Source organism: Typopeltis vanoorti, chromosome 16, assembly GCF_054136105.1.
Source record: "Typopeltis vanoorti isolate ZY-2024b chromosome 16, IOZ_Tvanoo_1.0, whole genome shotgun sequence".
Taxonomy (NCBI): Eukaryota; Metazoa; Arthropoda; class Arachnida; order Uropygi; family Thelyphonidae; genus Typopeltis; species Typopeltis vanoorti.
The window spans coordinates 78,941,019-78,957,176 of NC_143564.1; the positions used below are offsets into that span (position 1 = coordinate 78,941,019).

The following is a 16,158-nucleotide window of genomic DNA, read 5'->3' on the forward strand; positions in this document are numbered from 1 at the left end:
CCCTCTGCCATGCATTAAGACCTGTCATTCCAAGAACAAAATGGATCTGTAGTTAAACTGTTCATAATATTAGTATTGCAGTAGCTTAAGGATATATATATATTGACTTCTAACATAGGATCAGACAATTCAGTTGAGACTGAAGTAATTTCCAAAAAGTGTTTACAGTAGGATGCCACTTGTAGATATGCCTGTTTATCAAGTGAAAAAAGTTTCACTTGCACAAGCAGTGCAAGTGAAACTTTTTAACCCATGCTAGGTTACAACTGTATGAGGGTAGTCTGAAAAGTTCTCAGCCTTGACCATAGGTGGCAGCACTATTGGCAAGATTTTTTATAAGTTGCTACATCTATCGCAAGCATCAATGTGAAATTGCAAGTCATTCTATCAAGTAGTTTGTTTTATACGGCTGTCTAAAGTAAAAGCATTGTCTGTATCCCTTGAAATGGATAAAATTGAGTATCGTGCAGTTATACAATTCTCTGTAAAAGAAGGTTTAACGCCAAAAGAAATTCATTTGAAGTTCATAAAAGTTTATGGGCACTTTTCTCCTTCGTTTTCAACAATTAAGAAATGGGCTGCCGAATTTAAATGTTGGCATACCAGCCTTGAAGATGATCTACATGACGGATGTCCAAAAAGTGTAACAACACCAGAAATCACTGATCTAGTGCATGATATGTTATTGGATGACCTGAAAGTCAAATTGCGTGAAATTGCTGAGACAATAGGAATTTCAAAAGGACGTGTAGGATATATTTTGCATGAAGAATTGCACATGAAAAAGCTTTGCATGAGATGGGTGGCATGCTCACTCACAGTAGATCAAAAACAAATCTGTGAACAGTGCTTGGAGCATTTTAACAAGAATAAAACTGATTTTATGCGTCGATTTATTACTGTGGATGAGACTTGGATTCACCATTACACACCAGAATCCAAACAGCAGACAAAACAGTGTGAACTGAAGCTGGTTGCTCAGTGGCAAAGAAGACAGAGTTGGTTCCATCAGCAGGAAAGGTCATGACATTAGTGTTTTGGGATGTTGTTTATTAACAAAGGTGTTTTTGTCAATGGGAAAATTAAGGGATCTGCTCTATGAATTGTCGGAACATCCACTTTGTATCGTATTCCCCAGATTTGGCTCCCTCTGACTTCTGTCTCTTCCCAAAACTAAAACTCTTCCTCACTGGTCAGCATTTTTCTTCAAATCAAGAAGTGACTGCAGCTGTAGAGGGGTATTTTGTAGATTTACTGAGAACCACTCCAGGGACGGGATAATGGTGCTGGCACATCGCTGGACTGAGTGTATTAGTCTTAAGGGAGATTATGTTGAAAAATAAAAATAAATTTGTTTTTTCATTTAAGCATAGAACTTTTCAGACCACCCTCGTATGGTACATTTTGTTGGTTAAGAATTACATAAACCGGAAATTTTGCTCTGAAGGCCAAACACAAAACTTTTTCAATCCATTTCATGTTTTGGTTAAGTAGAGTAGTAGTTCTGCAGTGAGTGATTAACCCTCAATGCATTCACAAATACCCTGCTCACAATGATATTCAAATTCACTTCTTCTTTATAACAAGCCAAAATGCTATTTTACCAGCGACAATAAAATTGTCGCCGGTAAAATAGCCTTTTGGCTTGTTATAGTAGTAATAACAATATATAAGTACACCAGTTTAGCAATTCGTTAGTAGAGGTATATGTAAGTTTGGTTCACTTAAAACCTTGATATTTCAGGTCTACCTACTCACTGATGAGACCTCAAAAAAGGGTTGAAACCGGTCTGGGTAGTGACCTCTTCTCGTAATGTAAAACAGTAATACATCTCCTAGGAGCTGCGTTTTACATTATGAGAGAATATTAAGGACAGTGACTGAGCTTGCTCCACCTTTGCTCCTAGTTGCCCTGGTGTTGTACTACCCAAGTGATTACTTACATTTGGGCTCGCCGATAGTTTTTTCGGCATGAAACTCTAGGATTTCGATCCGAGTTTCATAACCGACTGTAGAATAAAATGGGATTTACCATCTCCCTTAAACTTCACTTCTTCTTGGTTGTAGAGGGTAAGAACTATCCACTCAGACAACTAGAACAGTAAATCTAAAAGCAACTGTCAGAAACATAATGTGCTTTTAAAATACAAGAGATAATACAGTAATACCCTGGTTAATGCTACCCCGGTTGATGCTTTTTTCATTGTAGTGCTCTTTTGCAAATTCTTTATAAAATTGTAATTATCCAATTCCCGCAACTTGCTACCTTCAAGCGATAACTGTAGATAATGGTATGTAATTCTCTGACTTCAGGCAATAATACCGAATGTACCAACTCTCTTAGTAATTCATTGAGCTTGGGACATATCGTTTAAAAAATAATTTCTCTTTTTTTGAGCCATGACATCTCTGGAAAATAGTGAAAGTGAAAATCAAAGATACAAAGAAAGTGGCATTCCACTAATATTGCAAGTGTTGATATGGTTAGAAGCAGGTGAATGTTAAGTTGATATATAGCTGCTTCTTTAAACTTAGGAATGTCTAAGTGTAAGAACAATTATACAAAGTGCAAACAAAAGATCTGTAACTACAACCTCAAAATGTTTATCTACAACGCTTCAAGAATCCATATTCTTGATATGGATAAAAGGCTTTGTATATGGGTGAGTGATCAAACTCAGTGTAACATGTCCTTAAATCAATTAATAATAATGGAAAAGGCAAGAAACATGACCCAAATTATGAGTAGAGCTCTAAAGCTAGGTGGGGGCATTATGGAAGCAATATCTTGCTAGTGTAAAAAAGGAACAGCAATCAACCCTTGATGGCTATGTCTTCAAGATGCTTCAATTCTTAGAAGACACACAGACAAGCCCTTCATGAAAAATGCAAAATCGTAAACTCATCATATAAGTTTATTCACCTTTGTAAATTTAAAGTGAGTCCATTTAGTGCTGTTTTGTTTAGCGCTTTAAATTCTAGGAATGAGTGTTAACCAGGGTCTTACGATTAAAAAATCCAAATACAGCAGACCGTAATTAGTGACAACCATATCATGTTTTTTGTCTCCTAGAAATTTGTATGTATCCAGATACAAAATTCATCTCATCTCATCCGATTGGTAACGGGTTGAGTCCACTAAGAAGAAAGGTTCTCCACTTATCGCGATCTTTAGCCATCTCAATCATGACTATAGCTGGGTAGATGGGAATGTTCTTTCAGCAACTTTATCCAAGTACTTCTTGGTCTGCCTCTAGGTCTTTTTCTTCCGATATATCCATTCAGAACTAAATATGGGAGTCTATGAGGGGCCATTCTCTGAATATGACCAAACCATCTCAGTTGATGCTTAATGATTGTGTCTATTATATTATCTGGGAAGTTTAAATCTGTTCTGACTTGATCATTAGTCTTGTGTTGCATCCAGTGGGTGTTATTAATTTTTCTGAGGCATTTCATTTCAAATGCTTGAAGTTTCTTGATCGGTTGTTGAGTTAATCTCCAGGCTTCTGAAGCATAAGTAGCCATTGGGATAATAATTGTTTTATATAATTTTAATTTTAGTCTCGTTGGGATTTTTTTATTTTTCCATATTTTGTTTAGTTTATTCATGTTGGTCCAACCTAGGTTTAGCCTGTGTTTTACTGTTTCCATATTGTTGAGGTTACTAGATATAAGACTGCCAAGATAAACATATTTATTAACTTGTTCCAGCAGGTGATTTTCAAGATTTATAGAAATATTTTCTTCTTCTATACCTATCTTCATTATTTTTGTTTTATGGAGATTTATTTTCATACCATAAGTTTTACAAGAGTCATTTAAAATGTTAATAGTTTTTTCTAGCTGTGGTTTAGAATCTGCTAAAATTATGATATCATCTGCGTATTTTATGTGATTAATGTTGGTACCATTGATTTTTACACTTGGTTCATCGGCTATGGTTTTACAGACTTCTTCTGGGAAGAGGATAAAAGAGTTGAGGTGAGAGAGGGCATCCCTGCATTACACCTTTCTCGACTCTGAAATTCTCAGTTTTAATGTTGTTTGTTTTAACAAAAGCTTTGGTGCCTCCATAATAATTTGTAATAAATGTTAAAATATCAGAATCCATTTTTACGTTTTTTAGGATAATAATCAATTTGTTTTTATTAACTGAATCAAAGGCTTGCTTAAAATCTATAAAACAACAGTATATGGGGAGGTTGTATTCCCAATATTTTTCGGCTATATTATTAATAGTGAAGATATGGTCTATAGTGGATCTATGTGGCCTGAATCCTGCTTGGTTTTCCTCTATGATTTTTTCTGTAAGCACCTATGTTCTCTTTTGTATAATTTGAATGAATAGTTTATAACTTTGACTTAAGAGTGTTATGGGTCTGTAATTTTCACATATTCTTTTGTCTCCTTTTTTTTTGTGAATTGGTATTAGTTATTTAAAAGTACTCTCCTAATTTAATAAAACATCATCGCTGTCCTGCAGCTTAACTATTTGTCCTCACAAATAGTTATGCAATTGTTGTACATTCCATCCCCCCCCCCAACAAAAAAACTAGTCATTCATCTTTTAGACATTGATAGAATATACATAATGCATAGTTTACATTTTATTTTAAAAAAAAAGAAAAAATGTTGGCCTTTATGGAGTATGCATATATTGGAGTATATACCATTAGTTTGACCAAATAAACAACAAATGCTTTATCTGATGGATATGGTAATTAGTTCCTGCACACTGAAACACTATTTTGCTTCCATTGCTCATGTAATGTAGATGCTACCTCTGCTTTCTTGGCAACAATTATTTGTGGTGACTAGTAAATAAATTAAATCTGTTAGCATATCTCACAAATCTGATTGTTTTCTGTAGTATTTATTACTATTACTGAACCCCTCCAAGGACTCATCACGATAGGGCACTTTGCTTTATAACTCTCCATTGCCACCATTTAATCCATCAACTAGACACTATAATAGTATTTCTTTTTTTAATTTCTCTCTCTCTCTTTGTATTTCATGAGACCTAAATTAATAGAGTAATTTGAAATGTACACTTTATTTAACTCTGCAGATTATAAGATTTTTTTCCCCCATTTTAAACAATTTTTCATTCTAAAACAACCTAGAATCTTATGAAAAAATTTCATTATGTCATTGCATGTTTCTCTAAAGTGACATCTGTGGTCTGCAGAAAATTGTTACACATGTAGTTAGTATTTAATATGATGTAAAATCTTTTTTTTATTAACATTACTAGATATTTGCATAGCATACAGTTTTCTAACTTCTAAAATGAATAATTGATATATATTAATTAGTTTTTTTACATTCCAGGCCGAATTGCTTCCAACTAGTGGAAAGAGCACTGCCGTGTATTAGTACAGTGTATTATTTATGTGCTAGCTCTCCTGATTTAGCTCAGGTATGTACAGTGCTTTGGAAAAAATTGCTGAGCTGCATATAGGTCAAAGTAGGAAAACATGATAAGTTGGAAAAACCTCTCCACGTATCCTACAATGCAGAGAACTGACTTGGCTTCTGACCCAGTGTTTTCATTCCTCATCTTTTCTGGTTAACTTTATTATTGTAAAACCTATTGGGTACTGAACAATTAAGACAGAACGGCTGTTTGTAACTCAGTTGACAAAATTGATGACACATCTTATTGTTCAATGGAAGATGCCAGTAATGAAATAGAGGAATTTTTTGAGCTATACAGGAGGGATTGGCTGTTTTTTTAAGGAAACAGCAGATAATGAAACTAAATTCATTCTTATGGAAATATTACACTTCTAGAAATAAAGATATGCATGAATTTTATTTGGAAGGAAGACAAATAAAGCATCTTATTACCGTATATGTCGAATTATAAGATGAGGCCTGAATTTTAGGTTTTAAGTTTATGTTGGTTGCATAAGATGACCCCCCAATTTCTTCTTGTATTAATGCAACGTTAGGTATTGTTGTTATATCTGTTATTTTTTTTTTTTTTTTTTTTTTTTTTGCATAGCATAGATTTAGTATTTACTCGAATTACACTAATTAAAAGTGATTAGCCCCAATTTTAATTAATTATTAATTTTGCATTTTTTTTTAATTTTAGGATTATTAAAATTGTTATCATTTAAAATCATGGAACCAGCAACAAAACGAAGAAAATATGAAGCTCAATTTAAAATAAGGGTAATTGAAATAGCAAAGCAAACTAATAACTGTGCTTCTTCAAGAAAGTTTGACATAACCGAGATGATGGTAAGAGAATGGAGGAAGAAAGGTGATATTTTAAAAAAATTGCCAAAGAAAAAATGTGTGATGAGAATGGGGATCACCCGATGGTCGCAACTGGAAAATCACGTGGCATTCGAACAAAGGCAGAATGGTTGTCTTGTTACAAGAAATATGATTAGAGCATATGGATGAAAGTATAGAATTTCAAGCTACTTCAGGATGGTGTAATCGTTTTATGAACAGACAAAATCTGGTAATTCGACAAAAAACGAAAATTGCTCAAAAACTACCAGCAGATCTTGACTACAAACTTACCAGTTTCCATAAATTTATTATTCAGGTGAGACAAGAACATAAATTTCTATTGTCAAATATTGGAAATATGGATGAAACTCCTATGAACTTTGATATGATAAGCAATAAAACAGTTGAGTCTAAAGGTAGTAAGAGTGTGCTAGTTTGAAGTACAGGTCATAAAAAAACAAGGTTTATGGTTGTGCTGTCATGTTTGCCTGATGGAACCAAGTTAAAACCAATGATCATCTTCAAACGTAAAATTAAACTTAAGATAAAATTTCCTTCAGGTGTTTTTGTACATTTTCATGAAAAAGGATAGATGGGCGAAAATGGTGTGAAATTATGGATAAATAATGTGTGGAACACATTATTTATCCATTATACGACCAGGCGGTATAATGAAGAAACACGGTTTATTAGTATGGGATATGTGTTTCGTAGTCATTTAACTGAGATACTAAAAGTCTTCTAGGAAAAAATAACACAAATATTGCTGTTATACCAGGTGGTTTAACTTCTGTAATACAACCACTAGACATCTGCTTGAACATCTGACCACTCGACATCTGCAAGAGTGGAATAATTGGATGTTGACTGGTGAAAAATCATTTACAAACGATGGATCTATGTTCACTGCATCACTTGATATGTTGTGCAATTTTGTGATCAAAGCATGGACTAAAGTAAAAGCAGAGACTAATAAAAATCATTTAAAAAGTGTGGTATCTCTAATCTTATGAATGGTACATAAGATGATCTATTGTGGGACAGTGATGATGATGAAAATGAAATCAATTCACTGGATTCGAACTGGGATTCATATGACGATCATTTAAACAATGAATCTGAAGAAAATTAACATGAAAATTGAGGTTAATAATTATTATTTGTTTAAGACTTACATCTATTGTCATATTTTAAATAAATTTATGCAACAAAAAAGTAATCTGATTTGCTTATAAACACTGCCTATTTTCGTATATAACGATGTATTATAACTACCTAAATGTTCATCCAAGAAATTAAGCTTCCCTTTTTATACTCGGCGTATAAGATGACCCATGATTTTGAGGGGTTTTCTGTAGTGTTTCAGAGTCGTCTTATATGCCGACATATACGGTAATTAAAATGCTTTAAAATTTATTAAAATTAATTGCCATAGAGAGGATTTTAAATAGGGAATAATTATTTATTTATTTAATAGGGTAAAAACCAGTATCAAAAATAAAAAGAATTAAGACTGAATACTGCAGATGTGAACTGTAGACTCTAAAATATACAATTATTATTGTGGGACAAAACAAAAAAAAAGAGTTCAAAATCAGAAGTCAAACCTTATAAATTGAATGGCAGACATGAAAATAATATTAACAGATAAGAGCCATCTTTCCCTTGATGGTCTCTGATTATTGCTAAATCTTCAAAGTTAGAAAAATAAGATTCCTCCCCTTCCCCTCCCATAAAAAAGTAGTCAAAAAAAAAACGTATCAGGTAGGTTCCAAAAGTTTCCAACCTAATATACAAAATTTGTGCCAATTGTGTGACAGATAGCAGCATTTATGGGGAGTTTAGTGTATCAGTTTCAACTCTCTACCTGCGTCATTCAGTTGAAGGCTCTCGTTTGACTAAAACGTGGTATGATGTGTGGCTGTAATGTTAAAAATTGAGTATTGCACTATGACAAAGTTTTTGACCAAAGAAGGGCTTTCTCCAAGTGCTATCAAACAGTGATTGAATGATGTTTATGGGGAAGCTTCTCCCTGATATTCCACCATAAAGGAATGGGCTAAACAGGTTCGCCTAGGAAGAGAGCATCAAAGATGATTCTCGTTATGGTCGGCCTGTGAAAGTGATGACCGAGGATCCTCCTCAACAGCAGAAGTCCAAAGAAATCTCAGCAAGGTTGGGGTTTCCTATAACAATTGTCTTTCACATCATTCACAAGAAGTTTCACACAATGTGCAAGGTGGGTGCCCCACTTTCTTTCTTCAAGGAGCACCGTGTGACCTGTTCCTGCACGTTTTTAGAGCTTTGCCAAAAGAATCAGACAGAAGAGCTGGAATCCATTGTCACTAGTGATGAAACCATGGTCCATTATTATGATCCTCTTTCCAAAAGGGAATCCATGAAGAGGTGCAAATCAGGCAAAGCACCACCGAGAAATGCCAAGGTCACTCAGTCTACCAAACTGATCATGGCAACAATCTTTTGGGATTGCTGGGGAATTCTCTTGATTGACTTCAAAGAAAGGAATACCACCGTGAATGCAGAATATTATGCTTCAATCCCGAACAAACTGCACAATTCCATAAAGGAGAAGAGACAAGGAATGCTAAGTCACAGTGTTCACCTGCTTAACCACAATGCTCCCGTCCATATGGATATTGTTGCGAAGGCTGCAGTGAAGTACTATGGCTTCCAGGAGATTGAACATCTACCCCACAGTCCAGATCTAGCACCGAGTAACTACTACCACCTATTCTCAAAACTGAAGAAAGACCTTCGAGGAAGAAAATTTGCAGATGGCAATGAATGAAAAATGTAGTTTTAGGCCATTTTACAGACAAAAGTACAGACTATTGTTTCAAGGGCATAGAAATGTTAATTCAAAGATGTGAATAGTATGTTGAAGTAAAGAGAGATTGTGAAGAAAAGTGACACAGCTGTTTTCTTTCTATCACATTTAAAAGTTAGTCAGGCCAAGATCTTATGGAACCTTCCCCCCCATGTAGTAAGCTGGAAAGTAAAAGAATTTACCATATGTCTTTAAAGATTACAGAATGAAACAAGTCTGATATACATACTGATCTATATATGTAAAAATAAATAAGCAGATGGAATGAGAAGATGGAACAGAATATAGAATTGTGTATTTCAGATATTTAAATGTTATGGATGCTACTTGAAAAGTCATAGAAATAGTGAAAAGAGGACTACAAGGCGAGTCAAATATAATCAAGATGATATAAAAACTAAGGATATGAATGTTCTCGATTGTTTGTTAAATGAAATAATTCAATAGAATAGTGGTAAAAAATATTCACGAGGAATTTTTAAGGATATTCCATGTTCATGCTAGATCGAGATTGGAAAGACCACACTGTACATTAAGAGAGGTAATCTATAAATTGTGAGAATATAAAGGATCTATTTAAGTTTATAGATCCATAAATAAATAAAGAAAGAAAGAAAAGAAATGCATATTTTATAATAAAAAAATGTGGACTATGTTCTGTAGGGAAATGTTTAAGTTTATAGACTGCACAAGTAACATTTGAAAGAAAGAACCCAATTTTTTTTCTTGAATAGTAGGACAGGGAATGAAGCCCAGACTTACAGAAAAGCTCAGAAGTAATCAATACAAAAACTTTCTCCTCTGGACAAAGACTTATCACTAACACAATGTTTCAACTTACAGTGTGCCTTAATTCATGTTGAGAAATAGAAAAGTTCTTATGGTTGGAAAAGTTTACTTTATCATTCATAATGATATTATCATATCTTGAGAGATATCATTATGTGAACAGGATTAGAATACATATATCGTCAACAAAAATATACATGTAGTCTTAACAATAATAAAATGGGAAATGTGAAGTGGGATTAAAGTGATTGAAAACAAATCTACATATTAGTGACTTAAGGCAAAATTTGAGGAGAACATTAAGAGATTTTTCAAACAGTGCAGGTGGGAATATTGTCATCAAAGATAAAAACAATAAGAATGTTGTTTTGGATTCATTATTATGGAAATAGTTCCAAAAAGAGAAAATAGGTCATGATAAGTAAATTGGCATATACTTTAATGAATATAGAGAAAAACTAAAGGAAATCTGAATTTTGTAAACAAAGCTACAGGAGGATGGAAAAAAATATAGACGATTAACATCATAAAGATAAGAATATCCTGGCAACCACTGAAAAAAAAAAAAAAAAAAATCAAGGATATCCTTTTTATAGTTTTTATGCTACTGCATTCTTCTCTCATTCTTATCTTCATTCATAATAGTGATTCACATTATAAACAACATCACAGGAAAATAAGTAAATCGTCATCATCCTTTCGGGGATTTAGGCTCAGTAGCCTGTTCCAGTCTCTCTCTCCATCTTTTCCTTGGTCGTCCCTGACTTCTGTATCCTCCAACTGTATGGTATCAGAGTATTTTTTTTGGGTAGCCTTGATCTATCCGTTCTTTCCATATGGTCAATTCACTTCTTTCGGTGGGAACATTTTTAGTTCTTTACATATTTTTGTGTTTCTTCTTTTGTCCAAAAGAGAGTATAGCCTGTTATCCTTCACAGGAATTTCATTTCTCCAGTTTTGATTCTTTTCTATTCTGTAGTTTTATGGTCCATAATTCACTTCCATACTGTAGAGATGGTCTTGCCAAAACTTTATAAACTCTTATTCTTGTATGCTTTTGAACTTGGTTAGATTTAAAAATACAGGTATCTCTTGCTTAATGCGGGATTTGATTAACGCGCCGAAATTAATTGCAGCAATCCCTTGATTAACGCGCCTTTGTGGAGCTCGCAGCTGATCTGACAGATACATGCAAAATGTTTAATATAAATATTCTTACACAATTCAGTGTATAGCTTGGAGGTCATGAGTAGCTGTGTATTCATATGTTACGAGTGATATTCCGCACTGATTTTTGCTGTCAGTTTGGTTTAACACGTGTTATGTAAAGTTTTGTGGTATTTGACAGTAAATTGTATCCAAGAGACCGCGACCTCCAATGTCAGTATAGTATGGTTTAGTTTTTTTTTTTTTTTGTTCTTTGTTCAATAATTTCTAGATTATAACTGAAAAAAATAAACCATCATGTATTACTGAAATAGAGAGCCAAAGGCTTATTTATCATACCTGTCCTCTAGGAGATGTGCTTTACATTATGGAAAATACTAAGGTAAAGGATCTGGAGCTTACTCCACCTTTGCTATGAGTTGCCCATAAGGTTGCTTATGCTTACATTGGCCAGAACTTTTAGTTTCTATATATTCGGCACGAAACTCTTGTAGTTTCTATATTCGGCTATGAAATAATGTTGGATTCAATATTTATCATACATGTCCTCTAGGAGATGTGCTTTACATTATGGAAAATATTAAGGAAAGTGATGTGGAGCTTACTCCATCTTTACTACGAGTTGCCCATAAGTTTGCTTATGCTTGCATCCGCCGAAACTTTTAGTTTCTATATACAGTATTCGGCACGAAACTCTTGTAGTTTCTATATTCATCTATGAAATAATGTTGGATTTAATATCCACTTAATTTGTACCATCATGTATTATATTTGCAGTGTTTTTTCTTTATGTTTCATTGCTTGTTTGCCGAGACCTGGAGAGTCATTTTGCTTGTTATCGTAGAATTTCTGTTCAAAACTGTTCAAATGACTCTTGATAACGTCTTTAGATAAAACAAATTGCAGTAAATAATGTAGGTTATCTTACCTAAAAGAGTACCATATAAAATGAATTATTAATACAGTAATCGATCATGGACGAATTGTAATTTTTACCATTGATTATTAGATTTGATTAATGCGATTTTGATATACATGGTAACATCGAGGGATTAATTAACTGTGTTAATCAAGGGATACCTGTATTGTTGATCATTCCTGTTATCTTTAGAAATTTTGATGTCAATGTCAGCTTCTTTTATATATGATAAAGCACATCCAAGGTATTTGAAGCAGTTAATTTGTTCTAAAATTTTATTTTTAATCACGATTTTGCTTCTGACTGGAAATGGTCCTTTAAAAGCTATGATTTTTGTTTTGTCTGTTGATATTTGCATTCCAATTTTTTTTGCACTTCTGTTTAAGGTGTATATTGAGTTTTGGAGTTCATCTTCACTTCTTGCTATGATTATTTTTGTCATCTGCAAACAGAAGTATAGTTCTGTATAGAACTATAAATGTATAGTATATATTCTACTCTCACGATGAGTCTTTGACTCCTTGGAGGCCTAAATGATAATAATAATATTAAGTATAGTTCCTTGATCCAGTTTAGATGGTGATTTTATATTTTCCTTCTATTTCTTTACAAGTTCATCTATATAGATATTAAATCACAGTGGTGACATTGGGCATCCTTGATAGATCCTCTGTTTATTGATTTCCATGCTGTAACTTTTTCATTGATTCTTACATCTATTTGGTTGTTCTGATACATATCAGTTATTGCAGCAAGCAGCTGATGTGGAATGTTTAGATTCTTGGGTCTAAAGATTTTTCCTTAAGACTGTTGACACAGTCTTAAGGAAAAATCTTTAGTTCCTTAAGACTTAAGACTGTGTAGTCTACAAATGCTATGTGCATTTCTATGCTGTATTCGTAATGTTTTTTCCATTAAGATTTTTAATGTAAACGCTTGTTCAATGCACAATTATCCTTTTCAAAATCCATTTTTTCTTCATAAAGTTTCTCTTCTACGTATGATTTAAGTTTTGAAGTTAATATTCATGCATATAACTTAGAACGAATATTTAGAAGACTTATTCCTCTGTAGTTTTCGAAGTTGCACTTATTGCCTTTTTTATATATATATATATATTGGGTTGATAATTGCCTTATTCTAGCTTTCTGAGATTTTTCCTTACTGCCAGATATTGTTAAATAATTCTAAAGGTCTTCTGTTGAATAGGATACCTGCATATTTATATTTCTATAAAAGTTCTATATTTATTCCATCTTCTCCAGGGGATTTTCCTGTTTTGCTTTGCTGTATTGCTTGTTGGATCTCTTGTAATGTTATTTCTTTCACTATATAGTAAGTAGTAAGCATTATGACAGTTATAGATTCGTTACTATCTTGTTATAAGTTTTGGAAGAAGTTCAGCCAGGTTTTCTTTTTGATTATTTCAAGTTTCACTTTTTCTTTTGCCTCTTATTCATATTCTGTAAAATTTTGCATGTATTTGGTCTCCTCATGGTAAGATCTCTTTCCAGTTTTACTATGAAATTAACCCATGTTTCTCTATTCTATTTTCAGCATGCTTGTTTTGCTCTTTTATATTTATAATTAATTTTTGCTTATAGTGACTATGTGTTTATCCATTGTTTATATGCTTCTTTCTTGTCTTTGATTATTGCTTTGATATCTTTATCCCCAGTTTCTTCTCTTCCATTTACTTTTTATTCCAAGGCAGTCTGTTGCTGCATTTATTAATACATTTTTTTTTAATATTCCATTGTATCTCTGCATCATCATTTTCTCTCATTTGCTCTAGTTTTCCATTTATTCTTTGCTAATAAAGGCAGTTTATAATTTTATCATCGAAGAGCTGAACTCTATAAGATTCCTGGAGATTTCTCTTAGCACTGATTTGGTTAATTTTAATCCATCTTGGGGATATTGTTAATTTTCCTTGTAAGAGATAATGATCAGATTCTATTTCTACACTTCTAAATACCCAGCTATCTAGTATCATATTAGCTGTTTTCCTCTTAGCTGTTATATAGTCTATTATACTTTTTAGGTTTATTGTTTCTCAAGTGAATTTATGGCAATCTTAATGCTTGAAAAAAAAGTTAGTATTTTTATTGAATGTTGTTTAACCATTTGTTCCTATATTTGTACCTAGTGGAATGTTCCCTACCCCTGCATTAAATTTCCCCATTATTAATAGATAATTATTTGTTTTTATTTTATCTGTTATTTTTTGTAAATCTGAATAAACAGCATTGGTATCTTCCTCTCTTCCTTCCACTGGCACTGACACTAATAATAATCAGGAAGCCATGGCTTATTTGTAATTTCAATTCTAGAATTCTCTTGCTCCAATATTTGTAATGTGTGATATATTTTTTAATTGACTTGTGAATAAAAATCATTACTTCTGCTTTTGCTCTTTCTTCCTTTTTGACTCCTCTGTAGATATAGATGTAATTATCCGTTTCATCTGAACCTTTTTTGTTTTTTCTTTGTTTCTGTTATTACTGATTATTACTGATAATTTGATATATTTTCTATTAGGGTTTTATCTAGATCTTGATATTTGTGATGGATACTCCTGGTATTCCAAGTAGCAATATTCCAGATATTGTTGTTTATTTTATTTTATTTTTTTTCCATTTCCTTATCCTGCTCATGTCCAGTTACTTTTTTCTTGAGACATTGGAGTAAGAAAAGATTCAACTGGGTTGGTTACCAGCTATTTACTGGTTATTTATTAATATATAAAATATATAAATTAAATGTATTTTCTAGATTTCTAACCAGCATTTCCAGAGCAAAAATTACTACTGTGATAAACATATAGCTCTCAATTAGATTATTGTACAAACAGTTCAGATAGTAACTGAAAATGAATAAATGTCGGAACATGGTGCACTCTAGGGGCTGGATAAAAATTAGGTTAATTCAGAAAAGTCATGCCAAAGGTCTTCGAATGACTGTCTCACCGATCCTCAGCAAATTGATGCATCCAAACTTGTTCAGGGTTCTGTAAATGTTTCTGAATAGCCCAGATACTTATAATGACTTATATGCAGCATATTTTCTTCCATTTAATCCTGCGTGAAGAATATTCAGAGCTTGGTCTACTACTCTGTCTAGAGTAGGCTAAGTTGCAGGCACAAGGAACATTTTACTCTCTCGAATGTGAAGGCTGCAAGTTGAATGTGGGGTTTGAAAGTGGTTTGGAGAGTTGAGATCCACTGAAATAATACTAGTAAGTTCAATAAATTCTTTATTTTCCTCTAATGTTGTTCACACTGTGAAGTACTGTTACAAACAACCATCACACCTAAACAACCTATCTATGCTCCATTTTTTTTTTTTTTTTTTTTTCAGTAGTTTCTCAAAAATTTTGCAGTCTTATGATATTTATCTTTTATCTCCTGTCTTGCCATGACTTTTCTTCAGATATTTGCATATAACATGTTTCCTGCATTGTTCTCTATATTTTTAAGGACACATGTTGATTAAAACAAAGTTTAATTTCTTGTTCTGGAAACCTTTCACTTTTTGCTTCAATAATATTGTATACATTTAAATCAGCAGTTCACATCAGAAAACTATTCTACTTACTAATATAAAGAACCAAAGGCTTCATTTTAATTTTAATCTGGCAATAAAGTTTAAATGGATATATAATAGCCTTATCATAATTACTATTCTACTTGTGATTTTTGTACCTTTCTCTTACAATGTCTTAAGAAAAGTATAGTATACTATAGCCGCATAAGCATACAAGTAATATATTTCTTTTGCATTCCTGTGATCTTATTGAAAATCCTTATAATTTCCAAAGCTGGCTACTTTCATGGAAGATCATAGGATGCTAAATATACTTTCTTAGAGTTATTTTCTCTTTGCTTGAAAATTTGTGTATTTGAAATAGAATTAGATTGTTTGCTTATTATTTCAAATGTTGTGTGTAATCTTGTATCTTAAGCAACTCTGAGATGTCACCATTCAAGAATAATGTAATCACTTCGAGTGTTGTTATCTCTCATGTTCTAGCTAAATGAATTTATGCACATTTTTATGTCATAGCTTGGTTTTTATTAAAAAACCACCCACAGCTAATTACAATAATTATCGTCCCCGCCCTTTTCTCCATTTTCCCAAAACATTTCCATAAGCCTTGGTTTCATTTCCTACTCTGCTA

The 16,158-nt window shown here is 32.8% G+C and overlaps 1 protein-coding gene across 6 annotated transcripts in view; it reads left to right on the forward strand.

The window, feature by feature from the left end:
• The window catches only part of vap (RAS p21 protein activator vap), a 689,463-nt gene that overhangs the window by 258,487 nt on the left and 414,818 nt on the right, over positions 1 to 16,158 (forward strand). For all 6 annotated transcript variants that reach the window (XM_090406565.1, XM_090406568.1, XM_090406566.1 and 3 more), the window contains exon 12: positions 5,338 to 5,425. In XM_090406565.1, coding sequence (XP_090262691.1) covers positions 5,338 to 5,425 — 88 coding nt within the window. The remainder of the gene's footprint in view (positions 1 to 5,337; positions 5,426 to 16,158) is intronic.